General features: G+C 37.1%; 2 protein-coding genes across 7 annotated transcripts in view; one reads left to right on the forward strand and one right to left on the reverse strand.

Moving 5' to 3' along the window:
- LOC124160763 (choline-phosphate cytidylyltransferase A-like) overlaps positions 1 to 2,526 on the forward strand; it is a 112,293-nt gene extending 109,767 nt beyond the window's left edge. For 4 of the 5 annotated variants that reach the window (XM_046536780.1, XM_046536781.1, XM_046536783.1 and 1 more), the window contains one exon: positions 1,753 to 2,526. In XM_046536780.1, the coding sequence (XP_046392736.1) occupies positions 1,753 to 1,876 (124 nt within the window). In that variant the 3' untranslated portion in view covers positions 1,877 to 2,526. The remainder of the gene's footprint in view (positions 1 to 1,752) is intronic. The other variant, XR_006865233.1, reaches the window with a different exon arrangement.
- The window catches only part of LOC124160765, a 29,457-nt gene continuing 15,393 nt past the window's right edge, over positions 2,411 to 16,474 (reverse strand). For both annotated transcript variants that reach the window (XM_046536786.1, XM_046536785.1), the window contains exons 4-6: positions 14,730 to 15,084; positions 10,441 to 10,680; positions 2,411 to 4,796 (exon numbers count right to left, since the gene is read on the reverse strand). In XM_046536786.1, the coding sequence (XP_046392742.1) occupies positions 4,329 to 4,796; positions 10,441 to 10,680; positions 14,730 to 15,084 (1,063 nt within the window). In that variant the 3' untranslated portion in view covers positions 2,411 to 4,328. The remainder of the gene's footprint in view (positions 4,797 to 10,440; positions 10,681 to 14,729; positions 15,085 to 16,474) is intronic.

Consider the following 16,474-nt stretch of genomic DNA (forward strand, 5'->3'; position numbering starts at 1 on the left):
TTGGTGTTATTACAAACATCTAAGCCAATCAAACTTTATGAATGTCTTGAATAATTAAATTTATCTATGGTATGCCTCACATACTTGTCTCTATCTCGTATTAACAAATTAGTCCAATCACTGAGGCCATCTCAATGACAGTTTTTGTGGGTAATGCATGTTTTGACCTATAGCTCTGGAACTAGGTAAAACATGAAAAATTGGTATGTCTGTGGAAAAAATCGTGTGGCGTCAATTCATAAATAAAATGCTTTAATTTCAAGCTAATACCTAGTAAGGTTTCTTTACTGCTTTTACTAAATTTTATTATATAAATTTTAAAGTGCATGTGGTTATATTTTTTTGTAGTGATTTGTTGATTTTTTTCCCTCCCACGGCTCTAACTAATGAACTGGCACTAACCTCCCTTGTATACACAGCTAGAAGGAATCTAACAATTTATAATCATCAATTTAAATATGTATTCTGGTAGTGAATAGTAACGCTGAGATATTATTGTGATCTTACATTTTGAAAATATTTTTGCATATTTATCTTTTGAGATGGTGGGTAACTTCTTATAAATTTGAATGATTTTGTGGTTGGGAAAGTTTTGCTATCTGCTCAATGAAAATCGACAAATGAATGCATTGGCAGCGTCATGTTATGCTATCAGTGCGACAGTACAGTGTAAGACACTCACTGTATGTTGCTTTGCTGGAAAGTTACAGATAAAGTAATACCACATGTATGTGTCTGAATATACCTAGTCCCCCCTTTTTTCCCAAAAATGCCTGTGGTAAAAGTAAAGGAGGGACTATATTCGCATGCATTTTAAAAATTTTTCCCGAAACTGAAGCTTCAAATAAACTCTAACTCTCTGACTGACAATATTGACTTGGATAGTTACATCTTGGGGTAATTTAATATTTAATACTGTCTTCATATTCTGTGGATGTTTCGCACGATTGTGCATTGCGGGTGACTCCTGTAAAAGTTATCACCGCGGCTAGTCTCAGTATACTTTAAACTAGTCAAAAGCGAACACCTCTTTGTGTTCTATGTCCAGGCCTGCTCTCCAGCTGTGGCGCTGTGCGCACGATTTGGACTGCTTGTGGCATCATATGCTCAGCAGTCCAGCCACACCTTGTCCAGTAGTGTCCTCAAATATTCACAAGGAAGAATGACGCCTCAGTAGCTTAACTGTCTAAAGCACTCAACTGGAAATCGGGGGATCGGGGTTCGTATCCCGGTCAAGGCGGATGATTTTTTCTCTGTGGATCTTTAGCATAAAAAATCTTGCGGTAAGATTGAAATGTAAGAGAGACTGGGTAGGATAGTTGTGTAAATTTCTAATTTACATGAAGTATGGCGGCGTAGTGCAATTGCACAATTACAACCAGCCCCGACTTCGTTCGATGGTCATTTCTGCCTCGAGATGCATCGCACATTTAAATCTTATCATAATGAAGCTCCGACAATGTGCATAGAGCATGCAAACAGTGTAAGAAAAATCCTGTTGTGGGTTGTGGCATGCTTTTCTTACTCTGTTCGTAATGGACTATTACTGGCAGGGAGGGTGAGTACTCTTTAATATAAGCTAAAATTCAGGGGGATAACTTTTTCAGGGGTTTTAGTGGAAGGACTACATTTGGACGAAGGGGAGCACTTATAACCTTATTTCTTAAACATTTCAAGGGGTTGTGAATCCTAAGGCACCCAACACTAACCACGACCCTGCTAGAATTAATATATCCTTTTTCTTCCTTTCAGCCCTCCACCCAAGGCTGGCCGCTTTGAATTCCCTTCACCGCGATCATCCACAACCCAAATGAACTCTTCTAGCCATCAAGATCACTATGATGATGAAGATGAGGAGGAATCGCGATCAGAGTGATACAGAACCCACCTTAAATGAGAGAGAAACACTTGGGCATTTGGAATGGGCAGGAATGCCATGTTATTACTTGGGGATCGTGTCACTGTGGCCACTCCTCAAGAAGAAAAGACTGCATTGGGGCAAAGAAGGACAATACCACTGGGAACGTGAGAACTGGTGGTAAAAATCCATTCTCTCAAGAGTATCATTAATTACTATACTTTCCCTTAAATACCATGATGGCCTGGTTTGCCTAACTTCAGTTGACTCATTCAGTTTCATTGACCAGCCAAGCCATTTGAATGTGATGATACCAGGGTGGAAGTTATGGTGAAGTGTTTCTGACACCATTCCTGGAACGAAAAGTTTGCCAAAGCACCAAAAAAGCATAATTTTATAGAAGATGAGAAATGAACTGTTGATAGATGCTGTTGCCACGTAAAACAGATATGCCCTTAGTTTTATATAGAGGAGTGGTCCATTATAACAATGGAGATGCTTCTTTCTATTGTTTTAGATGGAATGAAGAATTGTAACACCCATTATGAGCCATGGATGTGACATTCCTGCAATGATTGCTTGGGTGAAGAAGTAATGGGTTGTATTATTTATTATTGGTATTGCTTCTTATCACCAAGAAGGTCTTGAATAAAATGAAATTACATCCACTTATGGAGTATTTTCTTTATCTAACGAATTAGTCAATGTTATGTTTCACCACCAGGCTCTTGTGATAAATAAATTGCAATATTGTAAATAAGAAAACTATGGATATATTATTCAGTTAAATTGTTTTATCATGATTTAATAATCCCTATTATGTCACTGCTTTTCGTGTGTGAGGTAAGTGTTTTAACTTCTTTCCTACTGATAGTGTACCTTTAAGCTAGCCCACATACCTAGGGTAGATACATATTTATAACTTGACTGAAATGCAGCAGGTCACCCCTTATCAAATTAAATCCTGAAGAATTTACGATACACCTACCATAATCCTGACCAACAACCAATCCTGACCAACCTGGGCACCAAGAATGGCAACCATGGTGCCATTCATCAGTGTTATAGAAATGAAACCATCTCAGAGCAATAAACAATTAGGCATTGATTTCAGTTTTAAGAGAGGTAAGGTTGAGGTACGTATGTATCGTTACATTTAAATACTCACTTTCAGACAAAATTATATCTGATGAGTTGACTGAAGTTACAAAAAGAACTAGAATAAAGATTTCAGCTAGACTGGTGTTTAAGTAAATCACTGCTTCCTAGATTTTATGTGAAAGAGGTAACAAATAGAGCATTAATTATGTTGGGCATAAGATTAAAATGTTTTGATTGTACTAATTACTGGCTACCTTCAGCTTAACTTTTTAATACTTAGCTTTCAACCAGCCACAGATTCTGAATCAGAGGGGATCCAAAAAATTTTCAAGTATAAAAATAACCTATCAGCTACCAAATAACAGCGCCATGATCATAGAAAATGTGTATTTCAAATGAAATTATACAGAAGCAGAAGTCTTTCCAAGAATTTTGTCTTTAAATTCCTTGGTCACAGACGTACCTTAAGCTATACAGTTAGGAGCAATATTCAATACACACTAAAAATAAAGTTACAAATATAAAAAACCAATTATAGCAATTAAAACTTGAAATTGCAAATAATAGTTAAAAAAATAATGAACATTTTTTCAAGCATCTCAGCTTCATAAATATTATCAGAAAACAACTTATAAATTCAGGAAAACCTCAAATATTCTTACCTACATTCCCGTGCTGAGGTGGGATTTTCTGAAGCTAATAAATCTAAATGAAATATCAACGAATTTTCCAGCAATACTTTCCTTCTGGGCACCAAAGTTTGATTTGCCTTTAAAAGCAGTCACAGAGTAATAGTATTCAAGAGCATAATTTGAACTGGGAAACCAAAGTTCTTCACAAGATCTATATCCATCCAGACTTGCTGTCAACATAATCACCCTGTGGTTATGGCTGATTATCTCCCTTGCAGATTAAGCTAATAATTTCTATGATCAAATATATTTGGATATGATTTGATTCAATGGTAACTACCAATAGAAAAATGTCCTCTGATTTTCATGCCATATCTTGACAAAGATTTTCAAACCTATTCAATGAAATCACTGGATCTTCCTTTGCTCAGGAAATTTAAGCACTTTTATGTTAAAAAAATCTTGATACAAATGAAATACACTTTTCATTCATATCAATCAATGTTTCATATTGATTTCATTAATATTTATGATTATCTGGTCTTTCCTGGGTTGCTAACAGGAGCTATTCAAGAGGCTTCGAACTTGATTGTAAGAACTTGATGTCCCACACAGAAATTTCTTACATTATCAGAAAGGGTAGGCCTCATTCCAAACTTAAAATTAACTTCTGAAAAAAATTATTCATCTTTCAACTCCTCTTTCCCCGTATACATACTCTACTGCTTAACTTTGGTTCAAACATTCAGTATTAATTTTTGAATGTCAGACATGGGAATTTTAAATTGTTCCAGAACGATGTCAATTGTACATGTCTCATTTTTAGGAGATACTCGCAGCAACAGGCATGCGGCAGCCTCTCTTTCCTCTGTATTACCATAAAATGCATCACAAATTTCTAAAAACCCCACATCAAAATCGTCACTACCTTTAACGTGATCCAATGACCAGTTTTCTGGCAGGGGTTGATTTGAGGCTTTGGCTTTAGCCAAATGAAATGACCCAAGTCTCCCATAAATGGGTTTTATATCACATGTCATAGGGTACATCCCCAACTCAAGAGCACATTTGTGGTGATTGAAGGGGTTTTCACGCACCGACTTCTCCGCAGTAAGTAGGATCAGCAAATCTTCTGCCTTCGGGAAGTAAAGTACCATGGGGGTTGCCAAGAGCTCTTTGGCTATTGCCAAAAAACTTACCAGCTCCTACAAAAAAATTGATACATCAGAATGTTAATCTTGTTCCCAAATAATCTAAATACTATGGTCTTAACTATAGTAGAAGATCTAAAATCATGGACACACATCCCAGATAGCACAAAGTAAGAGAGTTAACAGTTTCTTATGGTTTTCTTACGGAAAAAATTTATAAGCAGCTTATCGTAAGCTAAGGGGCTTAAATAAGGCAAGGGTAAGATTCTAGGGAAGAATAGGTAAGGAATGCCATCAAATATCCTCAGACAACGAAAGTCGCTTCTGTTGGAGCACTGAAGGCGGCTGAACAGCATACTACACATGTTACACTGCTCCTCCCTACATAAATTTAAAGCCTACCGGTGAAATTCAGCCAGTCTTAATGAGAGCTTAACAACTAATATCAGATTTTCCCATAAATAGAAAAAAATTAACAACTGCAAGCGACCAGCTGGTGAAGATATGAAGCATAATACAAGTAATTTATCCTTTCGGTGGAAAGAAAAAAAATCAACTTTCGGGAGGTCCGAACGTATGACCTACACATCCGCAGTTCTGTAAGCTAACTACTTCTCCACGGCAACTGGTGAGTACTATGAGCGTAGTCACCAGTTTAAAATCCAATTCTGTAGAAAAAACTTGGCTGGTATGTGCATGAAAAACTGAAATTATTCAAAGTCCACACAATATAACATTTATGAATTTTAATTTATGGCCTGATTACGCGACGAATACAATAAGTATATTAAGGCCTGGTTACACGGAACATTAACATGTACAAGTTAATGTGCGTTTGCGTGAACGATTTTGGTGGACCGGAACGGAACATATACGAATGCATGAACCAAATTATAACAGGTTCTATTTTCAGTACATGCATTCGCACAAGTTGGGTGGTTTCACGGTGCATTTACGTGTTTGTTCAAGTGTTCATACATTTAGACATTAACCCATACGTGTTAACGTATCGTGTAACCATGCCTTTATAGAGATTCCTTCCGGCATTTGTATATTATTCTACATCGCTATTCGTGTGAAATTGTATGTTTTTCTTACAACAGTCGTTTCGCCATCAGTTCATAAAGGTAAATGATTTTCAGATTATGGCCGTATGATGTTATTTCTACTCATATTACAGAAGTGCCAAGAATGGCAAAATTATTCTTATACATAAATCCCTACATAATACCCTAAAATGATGGAATAATAATAACATCTGAGGAAGTGCTGAAAGTTTGGCAACCATTTTGACATTACTCAGGCCTGGCCGTAAGAAACCCATCACAAGCTTACTTGATAAGCGCCTTCGTTATAGCTTCCTTTCACCTTATCTCAAAGGCCTATAATGTGCTAGCTGGAATGATCAGCAATATTCCAGAGTTATGCTTTTTACAGTGTTTACTTCACTTACTTTACAGTGAGCGATGAAAGTAACCAGACAACAACTTTAATCAGGGTATAATGAACTAACAAAACATGCCTTAACCATTTTGCACCGAATGTTGCACATAAGCGGATGGGGATTTTCTTCTCAAAATAACGAGAGCCGCTCATGTGTGGCATTGATCTTCCAGCACTAACAAATGAAAGCTGCATATACGCACCTCGGGATGGAGGAAAGTGACCGCCACAGACACAATAGACCAAGCATGGTGGTTGTTCCTCTAGACCCAACTTAGTGCAAGCCCAGGCCCTTCCTTAGCCTCTCAGATGGACATAATGTACCTAAATTTGCGTGAATGTTAAACACAGTGAAAAAAACCTCATTGTGGAGACTAATGCAGTGTTGGCTTTCGATGGTGAAAGATTCAGTGCATTATATTTCATCATTTTTAGTTTTAATTGCTTAGTTACCTCAACAAGAAATTGCAACACTTTCTTTGTTAAATTTTGTAAAAACAATATTGTTTATAAAAATTTTGTCACCAGGGCAATGAGGTTATTTGACAGTGCATCACATGAGACTAATGCTGACATATTTTACGATTCTTTTGACTCATTTAAACGAAATATGCTGTAAATACACTACCTATGGACTTGATGTAACTTGCACATAATATGCTACTTTTATTGCTCAATAATTGTAACTTTAAATGTATTAATTTTCTTGTAATCTTCCTGACAGTTTATACTTGTAAATTGGTTTTACTCCCATAAAATTAATATTATTATTATTATCATGTATGTTATTATATTGCATTATCCCATGTAGTATCAAATATCTCAGAGGCATCTCACGAGACATGATCTTATAGGCATACAGACCTCTCTGAGTGGTCATATATGCCTCGTGATATGTCTCTGGAATATTTGATGCTATATGGGATACCCAGCTAGCACAGATTTGAATTTATCCTTGGAGAAATCAGATATTGTAGGGATAAGCTTATCTGCCACGTTTATTATCCCTTTTTTCCCACAATTTCAAGCATTTGGGGGATGGGTTGTCACAGTACCATATTGCCAAAATTGGCCGCGTATCGGCGCTGACGTCCTCCATTACCGTTTACGCCATTAGTGGCTTCGTTTTTACTTGTTTGTTGTTGTGAATAGTGGTGTTTGTGAGTTAAAACAATACATCTACGCAGTAATAGTTTAGTGATAATCCGACCTAAGCATCGTTCTTGTGTCCCTAGGTTCGATGTGGGCTACGCTGGTACGCACAGGTGTATTAAGATTTTTGGCGAGTAAAGCTAAAAAATCTGGATTGTCATGGATATTAATGAAGAAAACATAGACAGTGCTGTGATTGTTAACAAATGCGAGGTATTAGTGATTGCAAATGTCTGTGGTACCTAACGGTAATGGATTACGAATTTGTGCTTTTAAAAGCCATGCGTAAGGTACTTCACCAGTCTTTGCTATAATGTGATAAGGCTAGAATGGACTTCAACAGTAAGATTAATGGTTTACCGATGAAGGTATGAATATTGCTCCGTGTTCTAGTGCAATGTATATCGTTTTAAGATGAATTATTCATTAAATATATCTTTTTTGGAGCAATCATTTTATTTTCGACCTTCCTCTATCAGATATTTTGGTATGTACCTAAACTTCTATGCATTTACATTATTTTCACGTAATTCTCATGAATCTCGTGTGGTGGCGCAGCGATTGTACGAGAAACGGCTGCCACCCACCGGCAATTGCGGCATAAGGATAGGTGTATCTCCAGCTATGCGGACATTCATCTCCGATTTATCCCCCAATGGGATGAATGCCTGGATTCTTCATACTTTATCTCTGCATCCAGATAGGTTTCGTTACGGCATATATGTATAATATCCTCGTATTTAGAGATAACGCAAAATCTGTGCTAGCTGGGTACTGTAATTTAGTAATGAAATGCAAAGATAATATATGATGCATTGAATCTTTCTTCATCAATAGCCAATTTATGTTATCACAGTTATTACATTATTTTCATGTAGTTCTCATGAATCTCGCGTGGTGGCGCAGCGATCGTACGCAAAACATCTTCCACCAACCAGCAACTACACGGCGTAAGGATAGGCATATCTCCAAAAATGTGGAAGTGCATCTCCAATTAATACCCAATAACAGCATGGATTCTTCATACTTTATCTCTGCTTTCAGATAGGTTTCCTAACGGCATATATGTATAATATCCTCTTATTTAGGGATAAGGCAAAATCTGTGCTAGTTGGAATGGTACTAAAATATATACTACTATTTATGCCTTCCTATGAAAGGGAGAAAAGCACTAGGGACAGAGTGGAGGAGAATCCTTACAGCCAGTGTAGATATATGCAGTCTCTTTCCTACGCCCAAGAGTGCCTGCACCGCAATAGAGTAAGTGCACGTTTATGGGAAGTGATCTTAAAATAAATTTAAACCTAAATTAGGCTTAATTCAGAGTCTGAGAATAGTGAGGTACTTTTTAAGTGAGATATTAATTGTTAAAGTTTGAAATATTAATGATGTGCTGAGACACCAGTCGGCCATATTCTCAGGGCTGTGACATCCTTTTGTTTTTCGTGCTCTGGCATACCTTGTTCTTTAGGGTGAGCCCCTCTACAGCATACACAAGAGTTTAGAAAGAAGTCATGGAATGGCTAATGGACTAGATTAAACGTGTGTACATGCCATCATCTACATCGTATAATTCATTTATTTCTCAGTTACGCTAACAACAAGACTCTCAATCAACTTTTCTACCTTTGAATACATTAATTCTACAAAAGAACAAATACGTCCATAAAAAATGTGTTTTGCTTAGGAAATTAAGATCAGATTACTGCTTAGACTGGACCAAAATGTAACTCCAGTTATTTATGCTTACGTTTCAAACCTCAAATAGCCCAGAAGAAGAAGAACCCAACTCAGTAGCGGCAATTAAATAATGAACCATGGATATTCATCCAGTCACTACAGGCCAAAACTCAATATGAAAAATTATTTTTCGCGAGTCAGTAGGTTAAATAACAATAGAAGAGAAGATAGTTAAATAGATAAATTAAGATTGGTTTTTGAAATAATCATACAAATATCGATAGTTATCTATGCACCGGCACTTTTACTTCCGTAAACCTTCGTATCGTACTTATAAACTTTTGCCCCATTAACTACTGTTACGAACACTCTTACTTAATTCACTTTGACCTAATTTCTGATGAGGTTTCCAGTCATTTGCTCTTTATTATGAATGAGGCAACACAACAAGAAAGCTCCAGTGCAGCATTAAAACTTTGTGCCATGGTATGTATAGTTAGTCCAGCACAATCAGCATGGCCAATCATTGATTCATCCACCTATGGGATATTATTTGAAGAAACCTTCACAAAATCTGATTCCATGATATGCACTTAAACGTATTTCCCTTTACACACTTGAGATCCACCAATGTTTTCCAATGGACACGTATTGTATCATAAACACGATAAACACCTTGCACGCTGATGAGATAGAACAGAAAGACATCACATACCGAGGAACTAATAGATGAGCGTTTTCGTCGACTCAATATCATTGCAAAAACAATGCATATTAAATATTAATTATTACACAAACTAAGCTACAATTAATGCTGTTAATCGAAAGTATTGGTATTTATGATACACTTCATCAAATAAACTGCATTTCAATCGTATTCCTCCAGGGTGCACACACACTATTGTGCAATACCTGCACCGTCGATACTTCTTTCTGCCACCTTCCTCTTGGATGAGTTCAGGGAAGTTAGATTGAGATATTGATGGTAAAAGTGGCTTGGGATAAGGAATTTAAGATGGAAGGATAAAGGATCTAATGACATAAAGACTGTATTTTTAATTCAATTTTTTGTAAGTCTGAAAGGAAATCTTTGAAAGTAGAGAACTTATTGTATTTATTATAATTTAAAATCTGAAACCTTGCAAATTCTGGAAAAGAGCCTTGGCAGTCTTGGCACATCTTACACAAAATGTAAGTTAAAATGTAAAAGCAGTAAAACGGTTTAGAACCAAGATCTAACACCAGGAAGGAACACCACAACCAACAAAGGAGTGAAACTTATCCAACACCATATTTATCACCTTTAAATTTAAAGCCATTTCCACAAACAGAAGAGTTTATAATCCATGCCTATGAAATTACCACAGAGCAATTCTGTGACTTACAAGACTGTTGAAGTCGATTAGTGAAAATTTACACATACCTCTGTCCCCGCTGGAAAAGAAATGTAGTTTTTCTTTATTTCAGGACTAAGTATTAACTTAGCCTCAGGTACTGAATTCCACACTGGGATGCACCCTTGTAAGGGAGTTTCTCCAAACATAGTCAGTATATTTCGAGTGTTAGCCCAATTTCCAGCAGCTAACACTACTTCTGCTGCATCGTCCACATTCCATCGAGGATACAGATCTTTAAGAAGGGCTGAAGTCTGTTTTCCCAAAGTCTAAAAAAATGTAAGGTAGCAAAAAATTAGGAAATATGATGGTAAGACACCATTACCGAGAATTACAACTGAATGAGCACATTTAGTATTTTAATGCCTGAAAAGGAGTGAAATATACATTATTGCCATGAGAAAAATTCTTCTGAACCGTGAGTCAGACCATGGACCCTTAGTTTTCCAGGCCAATGCGCACATCACTACACGACAGGTTTTTTTGATTCCTATGGCATTTTACCCAGGCTCATGGTGCTAGATGTTGGGCCCTCACTTTCCATTAAGGATGGTAAACAGAAGGAGCTAAGACTTCAACGAAGCCACAACCGGTTGAGAGCCTCAAACCTGCGCTTAACCATTTCCGTGCTGTGGGCCGATTTATCAGCTCTTGCATAGTCCATTATTTAATTTGATATAACTGACTATATTAGATTTATATTTCAGTAGGCATAAAAATATTTTTTCAATACCATCCACTCTAACCTCCTCAATTTTATAAAAAAAACGCACATGGATGTGTAATAAAATAGCTTCGTACTATTTTCTTTTCCTAGTTGCTACATTTTATTTAAACACCTTCCGCATTTCTCGCCAGTACCCCAGGAAGAAGGATAGCACCAAGAGGGTTAAGCCAGCTTCATAGGAAATTTTTTTCTCATGGCAATTCAAGAATGAGCATTTACATGATGTTTATAGTTTCAGTGTCTCGAGGGTTGTGTCACATGCTCATGAAGCATCTTCCTGATAAGACTGCCTTTCCTGCAACTTCGTGCGAAGCAGCTTACTGACAGTGTGTCTGGAATATGATTCCTGCCATCGCTCTTATCTGACACATCCTACCAATCCAGGACAATCCCAGATACATGACATGGTTCCCACGCTAACTTAAATATAAAATTCACCGTGTTTTCCAGGTTTTCATGGTCTAAATGTCGTCAAATTCACGGTTTTAAGATAAACCATTTTAGGCAGAAATGTTGATTGCGAAACGATCATCGACCGCAGGTTAGCTAAAAATTAACAAACGCAACAGATGCCGTGACTTCAAGCACAGCAATGGAAGTGCTATCTCTCCTGACGTCACATATCGTTTGCAAAATTCAGCTCCTGCTAAGGTTGTGATCAGGAAAATGGAGGGACCAGGGTGCCACAGAAATTAAGAAGTGTTTGAATATTTGCCACGGTTAATGAACACTTCGGTTACCTGTCTTCCGGCTTTGGTACGTCATGTATCTAATGTGTCATCACGGGGTACGGACCAATAATTGCGCTTAGAATATACATGAGCAGATAAATACGTGGACAGTGTCTGCACATGACTGACATTGAACCATGATCGACATATCGATTTTTCTTTTGGAGGAAGAGTTCTCGGGTTTCAACCCTTGGACCCGGCTAGATACCCGAGACCTCTTCCTCCAGTCTATTCCCCGGGAAAACCTTAGGTCCATCACTTTTCTTCTGCTCTTTCAATCGTAGTTCTAAAATCAAGTTTGAAAGATTTTTATGGTTTAAAGACGAAATTCACGGCCTTTTCCAAGTTTCCCATGGTAGACGAAATCCACGGCTTATTCATGGTTTTAAGGTTTTCACCGTTGAGTGAGAACCCTGCACGAAAACATAAGTGAACATGGTGCTACAGACCACCATGGACACAAGGTTTAAGGAAACTAGTGCCAACATTTCTTGAACATTTCATTTGAAAAATAAATACATAATTCAATTTACATGTGCTATTTGCCTCCTCCACAAAATATTACTTATACGACAGAATAGCAGTGATATTTGGTGAAAAAGGGAATACATCAGCTTAAGTCTTCACCTTTGGATACAAAGAGCACCCAATATAGAGGGCAATTTTCCAGTGACTATGAGCAGTCATGAAACCAAGCTTCCACCATACAATATAAAAATGATGTTAACGCCTCCAGGCAAAGAGCATCTTCATTGCATTAGAATTTTTACTCGGACCCATCAAATATTAAAAAAGTTCTGGATCACCTAATTCAAAATTTTACCATATTCATCAAATAACCATTAATTGCGACAATCTACTGTTCCACTGCATTGTATCAATTCCATGTCCACTGAAACACTGCTAGGACGAATCAATAAGTTCCTACAGAAGAAACTAAAAAAGCATCTTGTTTGGTAAATTCATTTATTAGTCCACCATATCTCATCTTGTCTTGAAGCCCTGGTTACACGGTGCATTAACCCGTACGGGTTAATGTCTAAATGTATGAACGCGAGAATGAACGGAAAAATTCACCGTGTAACCACCCCAAAATGTACAAATGCATGAACGCGTGAACGGAAAATAGAACCTGTTCTAATTTCGTTCATGCATTCGCACAAGTTGATAACAGAGCCACCTGGTGGGAAACAACACATTTAGTTGTTATCTGCAGGGCTATTCCACGGCCGTCTTGGCTATTCAGTAACTCTTTACGCGTATTTGTTCGTTTGTACTGTATCGTAAGTGCTTGAATCCTACCACAAACTCGCCATTTGCATCTACACTAATATTCGTATAGATTATCCCTGTATGTATGCCGGACATACCAAGTTTAGTATTATGCCGGAACATAACAATCGATGAGGTTGTCACAGAGTTTTCAACACGACATTTGTGAAATACAGCGGCTATCATACGACTTATAGAACACATTTAAACATAATTAATATCATACGAATTAACGACGATTCTACCTTTTATACGTACGAGGTGGGAATGCGCTGGCCCACCACAAAAATACGACTCACATTACGCAAGTTCATAAATCGACAAGACCTCTAAACCAACATCTTTTCCATCAACAGCAAATATCTTCTTACCTTTATAACCGTCCCGGACAAAAGTAGAACAAAGTATTAAAATTATCTATTCTCATACATAATCTACACTCAGTGAAACAGATGACAGAAAAATGTCTAGTAAACACGGCTTAAAAACAAGATGCGTCTACAAATTTTCAGCCTAAGTATTAACTTTGATAACGGTTTGAAATAAATAGAGTACTATTGAGATATAGCCTTAAGCTAGCGATAACGATAAGTATTAAATATAAATAAATATTACTGGCACGAAATTAAACAACTTCGGCAACTACAATGAAAACCACTGTTTACACGGCAGCGCAAATATATTACCAGTATGTGAAATTTCCTGGTCCTACAGGAAACAACGAAAAGGGAATTATTTTCTGGTAGGTATCGTCTGCTTCCTACCTAATGATACTGTTTTCACATTTAAATTTTGCGCACTGTAAAGGGAATAAACAAAAACTAAATGCCTCGCGTTACAAGAAAATGTGTGAAAACTTGTGCGAACGCATGTACCGTGTAACCGCTCATTCATGCTCCTCGTTCACGCAAACGTCCATGAATTCAGACATGCAAACAGACACGCATTCATACATTAACCCGTACGGGTTAATGCACCGTGTAACCAGGCCTTGAGAAACATGATCCATAGTTGAACTAACGCTTTTGAATCCAACCAAAAAGTATGATGCACAAGAGGCTCAAATAAGCATTTGCTTCAAGCATAATTTGATGTGAAATTTCACCTAAGTCTTTTTTTCAAAATTGGGCTTTGAGAAAATGTCGTATGGGACAATAATTTTCCCTTTCTCCCCCGAAGCCCTGTCGATCTCTTGAAATTATACCACTTATTTTTTCAATACCATCACATTCAATAGAAGCTATCCTCATCTCTCACTAAACTTTTAAATATAAGCAAAATTCTTAAGAAATGATTCTACGAGCCTCACTCTACTCCTTACCTGTACAATGGTACTTCAACATTGAATTGAGGTAATTTGAAAAATAAGATAATTTATATAATCCATGTTTAACCACGGCTACGAATAATTGAATTTTGAAATTTAACCTTCATTTTATGGAATGAGAGATGCTAGGAAAAACAAAATTAGCAGCACCAAGCTATGCCTCACCATAAAATAGGACAGTTAAACCACACAAGGAAGTTTATTAATGTAAGAGAAAACGTAACCATGTACTTCCTACCACTTATTTCAAAATTAGCTTACCAATTTAGCTTGAACATTGTTCATTACTTTGCAGGCTTCTCCCTCTTCAACATTGGTAGCCTCCATTTTTTTTGGGCCTTCCGCCCAAAAATCTGCCTTAGTAGCGATAATAACAGAGACAGCACGTCTCATTCCCTCCTTCGTGATAAGGGCCCATGGACCCTTCACCAATGGTTTTTGGGGGTGGTTTAACAATTCATAGGCGTCTTCCATATACTTGGACTCATATTTCCTTATTTCTGAAAGGGACTTAGGAGCCCATTCCAGATTATCATCACTCTCTTCACCTCCAGTCACTGGTTCGGAGGTCCACTTCCAATGACCGCATTTAGGGCATGGGCCTTGATTTGAACAACTGATGCATGAAAAGAGATAAACTCTAATTAGGTAGGTATATGAGTCACCTAAGTTAAAAAATATTGTATCCTAATTTTGGTGGTTGAAGGGTTATAAAGAGCTAGATTGATATTTTATTTCTTTAAGATGACAGTAGCAGATGACAGTGCAGAAAATATTTGGTTTTGGTATATTTTCCTCAGTGACAGTTACCACCACCTTCACCCGCATTTACTAAGGCCATATTGAAAAGTTAGGAAGAGGGCCCAGCCAGCACAGGCCGCTAAATATCTTGATCACATATTTACGCTGACTTGATGATAGTGCTACGCAGGCGAGGATTCATATTTGGCCAAGTGAGAGAGAGCAAACATTGTAAAAAATCTTGAATTTCAAGTGAGATTACAGCCGGAGATTCAAGATTTCCTTCCTTAGCAAAGATAGTTCTCCTCTGAAGTTCTGATACTTCCTATTTCTCAATAAGAATACGTTATCCATGCCAAAATTGTGCCACTCATTAGTGATATTTTCAGGGCGAGCACAGTTTCAGTACTTAGAATTTGAAGCTAAGCATTTTAGGACAAAAATTATAATCAAATGTATGAACTGCTATAAAGAATACAGACTAAATTTTACAAGAATTAATAACAAATAAATTTATAATTTCATTTACACCCATGCTAAGTGCAAGGGATTCCAAGGGATGTTCCTTGGGGTCTTTGCACTCTATGAAATTGCGTTACATGAGAGCGTTTTAATGTTGGGAAGATAGGGATGCGTACCCGGTGGCATAAATGTTAGGTATTGAATTTCCAAAAAAATCATATACATTCCTATTAATAGCCTTGGAAAACCTCATTAATATAAATATTTATACTTTAAAATAACTTTAAAATAGTAGGCACGCATTAAAATACGTTTTTTCTTGCTAAATTACGTTTTTTCTTGCTAAAATAAATTAGTACATGCTTTTGAAATTCCCACCTTTCGAGCAGGTGGCCTGACATCCAGGAAAAATGCATAAGCTACGCTGAAATTTTGCGGGCTCCATTGTAACACAAGTTCCCAGCTGTTATAGATGTCCACTGAGAAGTTCAATATTTTTGTTGGTTTCAGTTATTAAATTTTCTTGATTTTGTCATGGCATAGTATCGTAGGCTGAATAAAAAAGCATGCTCTCTCAGGGGTTAGTAATGCATTGCTGGCTGATGACGTATTTTCAAACCCCTCTAAATAAAATTCTTGTGTCACCCAGGCCCTTTTGTTGCTCATTCAAACAACAGACAAATTTTACTTTAAATAACATTTCATTGCTCGAGGAGTTAGTGAATGATAAATCATAACTGGCTTTAATTTTAACTCCCCCAAGACATTAGCATCACACAGCAATGTAAAACGATCTTTAAATG

Source organism: Ischnura elegans, chromosome 6 (genome assembly GCF_921293095.1).
Source record: "Ischnura elegans chromosome 6, ioIscEleg1.1, whole genome shotgun sequence".
Classification (NCBI taxonomy): Eukaryota; Metazoa; Arthropoda; class Insecta; order Odonata; family Coenagrionidae; genus Ischnura; species Ischnura elegans.